The sequence below is a fragment of the Rhinopithecus bieti genome, unplaced genomic scaffold (genome assembly GCF_001698545.2).
Source record: "Rhinopithecus bieti isolate Rb0 unplaced genomic scaffold, ASM169854v2 scaffold_56860, whole genome shotgun sequence".
NCBI classification, from domain to species: domain Eukaryota; kingdom Metazoa; phylum Chordata; class Mammalia; order Primates; family Cercopithecidae; genus Rhinopithecus; species Rhinopithecus bieti.
The window spans coordinates 323-8525 of record NW_016821743.1 but is presented as its reverse complement, the minus strand read 5'-3'; the positions used below and the strand labels follow the sequence as shown (position 1 = coordinate 8525).

The 8203-nt window shown below is 38.3% G+C and overlaps 1 protein-coding gene across 1 annotated transcript in view; it reads left to right on the top strand.

Moving 5' to 3' along the window:
- Positions 1 to 3680, top strand: part of AGGF1 (angiogenic factor with G-patch and FHA domains 1) — a 31540-nt gene extending 27860 nt beyond the window's left edge. Inside the window, exons 12-13 of the mRNA XM_017860553.1 lie at positions 170 to 269; positions 1543 to 3680. Coding sequence (XP_017716042.1) covers positions 170 to 269; positions 1543 to 1743 — 301 coding nt within the window. The 3' untranslated portion in view covers positions 1744 to 3680. The remainder of the gene's footprint in view (positions 1 to 169; positions 270 to 1542) is intronic.
- Positions 3681 to 8203: the final 4523 nt, after the last annotated feature.

Here is an 8203-nt window from a genome sequence, read left to right as displayed (position 1 = left end):
CCCGTCTCGGCCTCCCAAAGTGCTGGGATTACAGGCTTGAGCCACCGTGCCCGGCCGCCAAGTGGTTTTCTAAAGTACTTGTACCAATTACTTTTAATTCATGAATTTATTATAAATGCGACCTAAAAGATCTTTTGTCAATCAACTATCATTTTAATATTCCTTAAAGTGAAATTACTGATAGCAACAAAGGTCGGAAGATGTTGGAGAAGATGGGCTGGAAGAAAGGAGAGGGCTTGGGGAAGGATGGTGGAGGAATGAAAACTCCGGTAAGACTTGCATTTTCTTGTATTCATTTATTCCTAGAGCAGATATTTACTGTATACATTAATGTGCCAAACATTGCCTTAAGTGTTAAGAATATAGTAGAAAGCAAAAGCAGACATGATTACTGCCTTTGTGGCATTCACAATTACCAGATATATACATGTGCTTTGTTTTGTGTTTTATAGTTTTAGAAAGCCTCTTTTTGAGTGGTTTTTTTTTTCCCTATATTAAAGCTAGGGTAAGAAGTGCTGTTTCCTGAGCCAAAGGTTCTTCTGTGTTTTAGAGTCATTTTTAATAACTGTCATACTGTGCCTGGTACTGAGCACTGAAGAACAATCACAGTGTTAGTTTACAAACAGGTGGATTCTGTATGAGCTGAAAAATCTGTTAGGTTCAAGAATCAGAGCATGTTAACATGGAATATAGAGAATAATGTCTGGAAAACGACATAGTGGTTTAATTAATGGTCCCATGGTTCATAGGAGGTTTGGGTTATCTTTCACACAAACCTTAAGAAGTAACCTGACTGTAGAACTTTCTGGATAATGACTTACTACCTAAAGAAATAATAGATGGATCAGTGTGAGTATATACCAGCTTTCTCATTTTTTTTGAGTTACAGTGGAAAGAACTAGGATTTTGTAGTCAGACCTAGGTTAGAATATGTGCTCTGTCATTTACTAGCTATGTGGCTTTGGGCAAGTTTGGACTTTAGTTTTCTTGTGAAAAAATGGGGATAAGAACTCTTTTTCAGGGTTATCTTGAAGATAAAGCCCCTAAGCATTGTACCTTACATTAGGCACTCAGTAAATGGTAGCTTTGAATGTTCTTAAAATATTGAGAAGTGCTCCCTTCCTGTTATGAAAATAAACAATCAGATTCTTTTTATGGTTATTAATGTTCAACCTGCTTGTTCACTTACTTAGGTAAGGATAGGACAGTGGGTTTAAACATATCCATTGCCTTTATTTCTGTTTAGGGTGGAATGACATACTCTGCAGCATCTAAATGAAATTTGGTGATTGCTAGTTAAGGAGCACTCTATTTTCTGTAAAGTAGGCTGTACTTAGTGACAGGCAAGACAACATAGAAAAATGAGTGTAAGTTCCATGTATAAAAGTATATATATTCCTGTATGTATTTGATGCATTTGACAGGTTTTTCTTTTGCATCAATCTGTAATAAATCAAAAAAGTATAGAGTCCTAATTGGACACAGCAGATTTCAATGTGTTTAGACTCTAAAATAAGTCCTCTGCTCAACTTTTGGTAACAGATCCAGCTTCAGCTTCGGCGAACACATGCAGGCTTGGGGACAGGCAAACCATCCTCAATTGAAGATGTTCACCTTCTCCAAAACAAGAACAAAAAAAACTGGGACAAAGCACGAGAGCGGTTTACTGAAAACTTCCCAGAAACTAAGCCTCAAAAAGATGACCCAGGGACCATGCCTTGGGTAAAAGGGACTTTAGAGTGAAGGTTAATCATAGAAGAAAACTCTAGCTTTTTTAAAAATAGAATTTGGAAACTCTTATTTTTTCTCCCCAAAAGAATCAGCAGCACGGGGGAACTGTGTCACAGTTTACCTCTTCCTGATTCAGAAATGTGTATGGTTTGCAGCTTTTAAAAACCATTTTTTACAAACGAATAAATAGTGACTGAACCAATTTATGCAGTAAATAGACTAAAGTTCACAGGGCACGGATGAGTTTATCCAACTTCGTTATTTTATCTTGTCATTTACAATATCCATATAAGCAACTAGCCATATACGCAAAATTCATGTAACTACTGACTTAAATGTACATCTACCTGTTCTGGTCTCCAGATATTCATGTAAGATGCACAACAAAAGAAACATCAAAAGTTTATAAAAATAAATCTGACTATATGCATCCTCATTTATGCCCTTTAGAACCTAGATTAAAAATGTTGAGAAGACATGGGTAGTGGCGCATACATTTTGTTATCCTTGAAAGAAATAGCCTAAGTAATATTATTGAAGAACTAATGAACAGGTAACATGTTGTAGAAAATTAGTCTTTCATTGTTTTCTTCTGTGAAGAATCTGTTGCTATGTACTATATATTCAGCATTTATATTTGGTTTCATAGCTAATGAGGTATTTAGATATGAACCACTGAATACATATTGAAATAGTGTGCTGGCATTTGTAGTTTTGATAAAGACCATTGCAGGCAATGGAATTGTGCCAGAGAAATCTGATTTCTAGTACAAAAGGAATACTTAGTCAGGGCCTCAAGCTCAAAATACTTATTGAAAACGTCCTCAATTGCAATAAAAACATTATAACGTGAAAAAGAGTGGTTTGTTGAACCAGTGATTTAAATGTATTGATCTGCTTTGCCAGAATTTTCTAGTTTAAACTGGCAGAATTATGACAAAGGGGAGCCTCAAATATTAGACAGTTGCAGTGCGGCTTGCTGGGTGCAGGTGTCACTGCTCTGCCACCTATCACCGTTCTGTTCAGTTTTTCTCTCGGGTGTTTGCTGGGAAGTTAACACTGGAACTGACCCTTTTCCGGCAGTGAATGTAAGCTCTAGCTCCCCCAACTACTATAAAGAAATGTCTTCAAGATGTAGAAATGAGAAATATTCTGAAAATAAAAATGATACAGTAGTAAAGATAATTCAGAAAGAAAAGCTACCTGTTAGAATTTCCAGTCTAAATGGCACAGGGTAGTTAGAAAGGGGGTTGGAGAAAAAGAAACTATGACTAAAGATGAGACATATGAACGAGTTGTCAAGTTCCTATGGGCTTAAGCTAGGACAATCAGGCCCTAAACTCCAAATTTGGATAAAATATCTCTTTGCATTCCTCTTGGCCACGTGCATAGTCTGACACATCGTATGTACAATTAGACTTGCAGGCCGCAGGAGTGCCCTGCATTGTTTTCTTTTAATTAGAAATAAAAAGTACTAGTCTAAATGTGGTTCTGGTGCTGGTGCCCTGTTTATATGTAACAATACAAGACACCCCCGAATAGGTTTTGCTTCTGGTGAATCTTGGTCACTGGGTTAGTATATGACTGTCTATAATGTTTTCCATTTGTATTATTATATTGGGGACAACATTTTTTATCATTTTCTATTAAGAAAATGGAAAACGTAAATATGGTGTAGAAAATGGAAATATATGTGATATTTGTATTATTAAACCCCTTTGCAGATCTAAAGTCTCAGGGTTCCACTATTAGTGGTTAAAGTATTGAATAATGTCTGGATCTATTTCCATCTGTAAAATAAGAATATTTGTCTCACGTGTCTGTCGTGAATAGCAAATGAGAAAATGTATATAAAAGCACTGTGTAAATTGTAAAAGTAGTACAGATGTTAGCTTCTATTTGTTTAGAAGCATAAATGTGAATTATGTACAGTTTGAATTATGCATAAATTTTTTGGGTCTAATTTTAAATATTTGTTTAATCACACAATACATTTTCTAACTGAGTAGCTTTTAAGTATATATTTTAAGTGGAGCTGCAAGTTCCTGAATTTTAAGAAATCTAACATCTAATATTTTTGCCAGAACATGAGAAGCTGGCAAAGTTGAAAACAGAAGAAGCCTTCAACATTAAAGTAAAATAGAAATTTTTTTCCAGTATTAAATAGAGGAAGCACTCTAATCGTCAAAGAGGAACTTTTTTCTGCTTTTGAAACAAGTATTACTTCTGATGTTTCATTTTTATCCTGAATTTATAGAAGGTAATGGTTTACGCAAATCAAAAACCTTCTGACTTTTCGTAGAAAGATTATTTTTTATTTTTTGTGATTTTTATTTATATTTATTTTTTTTTTGAGACAGAGTCTTGCTCTGTTGCCCAGACTAGAATGCAGTGGTTCTCTCTTGGTTCACTGCAACCTCACCCTCCTGGGTTCAAGCGATTTTCGTGCCTCAGCCTCCCAGGTAGCTGGATTACAGGTACATGCCAACATGCCTGGCTAATGTTTGTATTTTTAGTAGAAATGGGGTTTCACCATGTGGGCCAGGCTGGACTCCAATTCCTGACCTCAGGTGATCTGCCTGCCTCGGCCTCCCAAAGTGCTGGGATTATAGGCGTGTGTGAGCCACCATACCTGTCCAAAAGATTATTTCTTAATTTGACATATTTTTAAAAAGCAGGCAAAGAAGACAGAAATCTCAAACAAGGGAAAGCAAGAGACGCTGGAGATTGCACACAAAGGCCATTCTGTAAAGTTGCAGGACTGAGGGATGTCCTTGGCAGGGGGCTAGAAAGCACTTGTGGACCCCAAACCCAAAGGCAGTCTCAGGAACAGTTGAAAGTATTTTCCCCACCATCTTGTTGTAAGTGTGCTTCTTTTAGTAGGCTATAACTATATTTCTGCTCTGAATCTTTAATTCAAACATTTCATTTTACTTTTTCAGCCTTTAAAGTGGAAATGCATTTTGATTCTTTAAAACGAGGCAGTGGTGACTTATGTTGCTGTGTGTTTCAGGGCCCAGGCTCTCTTCTGCTTTTCTGTTTTACCAATCTTAGTGTTGGCTTATGGCCTTGTAGTTGCAAAATGGCTTTTGAAACTTTAGACATCATATTCGTACCTAAAGCAAGAAGAAAGAGGAAAGAGCAGAGTGTAGTGTTAGTTCTCTTTTTTTAGGAAAACAACAGCTTACTCAGAAGCTGACTTCTTAGGGTCGTTAGCCAGAACCAGATAGCATGGCTACCCATAGAAGAGATGCTATAAAAGTAGCCAACAAGATGGTCACATTTGGCTTAAGCCAGTCATGAACCATGACCTGCAGCTGAGAATGTTGCCATTGGAATGAAATACATTCAGTGAACCAAGCAGAAGGGGGCAGTGGATGTTGAATGGGGCAGGTAGGTAACTGTCTGCCACATAATGTACCTGTCCATCAGTGGGGACTAGGGGTTGCTTAAATTGTGATGCATCCCTACTATGTAATACTTTCTAGTCATTCAAATGAATAGGATAGAACTGTGTATACCCTAGTATAGAAGAATATCTCACAAAGCAGATTGTAGCAAAGTATATATGGCATAATCCCATTTTTATTTTTAAATTACAATGGTACATACTGAGTTGCTAATTACCCAGAGTGAGCAAACTTTCACATTTTTTTATTTCTTTATTTGAACTTTAAAAAAGTAAACAGGTGTGTGGTTAATGTGTATGTATATACACATTTGTGGTAGGAATTTACCCAGAAGTGGGTAAATTTGTGGTTAAGCTTTCATGGCTCAAACCCAGGCATTTTTCTCACATGTATACCCAGTTTCACTTACCATCTATAAACTCATGACTTCTGTCTGTCTTAGGATATTGATTCTGAGCTTATGACTTACATATCCACCTCAGAGTCACTTTAAATGCAACTCCAAGACTAACTCCACAATCTTCTCCAAACCTATTCTCTTCCAGTTTACTCTCTCCAGCTGGTAACACCATCCATCCAGTTGCGTGAGCCAGAAGCCTGAGTCAGCCTCTGTTTCACAACCACCAGCTTTTCTCTCCTTTGTCTGTTTCCAGTGTATTAGTTCACTGTCACCACTCACCAAAATTATTCTGAGGACTTCCTAACTGGTCTTCCTGCAGGCATTCTTTCCTCCATCTTCCACACTGCAGACAACTTTCATCTCATCGTCTCCTGTTTGGCTTCCCATTAATTTGAGGCCATAAAACAAACTCCAGGCCCAAAAGACCCTAAAGGATCTGGCCACTGCCAGCTTTCCTAGTCTCATCTTGTGTCACTTTCCTACTTGTTCGTTGGGTCCTAGCATGCTGGCCCCTTTCTCAGTTTGTCAAACACGGCCGCCTTCTCTCATCACAGAGCCTCTTAATATTGTATTATATGTGGAATGCTCTTCCTCCCCCATTTTACTTAGTTAATTCTTACATGGTCTTTAGGTCTCTGCTGATTGAATCTTCAGGAATGCCTCCTTTGAAGCCCTGGACTAGGTTAATTGCCTTTGATACGTGTTTTGAAAAACCATTTCTTTCATTTAGACCACTTAGCTTGGTTCTCAGTTATATATTAGTGTGGTTAGTGTAATATTTGTCTGTTTCTCTAGATTCTTAAGTGCCATGTGAGCAGGACCTTGGGTATGCTTACTGTTGCATCCCTAGAGCCTAGCACCACATCTGGTTTATACAACTATAGGCACTGAAGCAGACAATGGGTAACTGCAAGTAGCTTGATGGAGTTTTATCAAGCTGTGACTGAAGAAACATGGGAACTGAGGCTACATAGAGGATCTACAACAATGGCTTTCAAACTATTTTGATGATGATCTACAATATGAATACAGTTTGTATTACAATTCAGTACACAAGCATGTTCATAGCATATGTAACATACATTTTGTATACCAGTACTTTGCCATAGGCTCATGTAATACACTCTTGTTTTCCACATCACTGATTGCATCCACTAAATTGCTTTCATAACGCAGTAATGGGCTGTGTCCTACAATGAGATTTTCAAACCTTTTCAAAGAACCCACTGTGTTGCTTTAGGAGCTGCAGCTGTGTGAGTCTGTCTGTGTGATGAGGTGGGGAGAGTTTAGGATGCCAAACTGGTGACTCCAGTTCTCGGGCTCATTAACTACAATAGGTCTGGTTTGCAGTTCAAGCTTCCAGATAGGTTTGATTGCATAACGAAGAAGGGGGGAACAAAACTGAGCCTCTTACCTGTAGCCACAACTGCATATTGTGTTAAGAAATTTACACAATTAAGAAATGAAGGATTTTATCTCTGAGACAATGAGGAATCCACTGAAGGATTTTAAGCAGGAAAGGAACCTCATTAGATTGCCTTATAGCAGAATAACTGTGGTTGATTAAAAGGAGGCAGAGTGGCGACTGGAAATCTTGAGAGTAGGTTGACCTCTTTGAGAGTTTGTTCAAATATTTATTGAGCACCCACCAAATGCTGTGCACATCTTGGAAGGCAGGAACCTTCTTTGTCTTACTCACTGCTCTATCTTCAGCACCTAGCATAGGATTGGATGTTTGGGAGGTCCTCTAAGCATTTGTTGATGGAATGCACATTTGTGTTGCGTCTGGCACTGCGCTAGGCCCTTAACATACATTCTTTATTCTGGACACCATTTTATGAATTAGAAAACTGAGGCTTAAGAGGTTTTAATTTTGCTCAAAGTCAAAAAGCCAGTGTGACAGAAGTGGCAGGGCTGGGGTTTCTATCTTGATTCTTTCCATCCCACAGGGATGATTAAGAGCACAGGCTGAAGAGTCTGACTGACCTGAGTTTAAATTAAAATTCCACCACTTCCAAGCTGAGTGACCTTTAAAAATTTATTTGAACTTCTCTACCCAAGTGTCTTCTGTGGAGTTTGTAACCACCCATCGGGTTCACCTTGCCTGCTGCCCAGATAAAGCCAATTTATCAAGACAGGGGAATTGCAATAGAGAAAGAGTTTAATTCATGCAGAGCTGGGTAAGTGGGAGACAAGTTTTATTACTCAAATTGGTCTCCCTGAAAATGTGGAGACTGGGTTTTTTTTTGTTAAGGATAATTTGGGAGATAGGTGGCTAGGATAGTTGGGAATACTAATGGGTTTGGTCTGAGTTGAAATCATAGGGGGTCAAAGTGGGTTCTTCTTGCTGTCTTCTGTTCCTGGGTGAGCCAGGACTGGTTGAGCCAGATTATCAGTCTGGGTGGCTCCAGCTGGTGCATCAGAATGCAGGGTCTGAAAGATATCTCAACCACCAATCTTAGGTTTTACAATAGTGATTTTATCCCTAGGAGCAATGGAGAGGTTCAAATCTTATGGCCTCTGGTTGCATAACTCCTAAACAGTAATTTCTAATCCTGTGGCTATTTGTTAGTCCTACAAAGGCAGTCTGGAATCCAGGCAAGAAGGGGGTTTATTTCAGGAAAGGGTTATTATCTTTGTTTCAAAGTTAAAATATAAACTA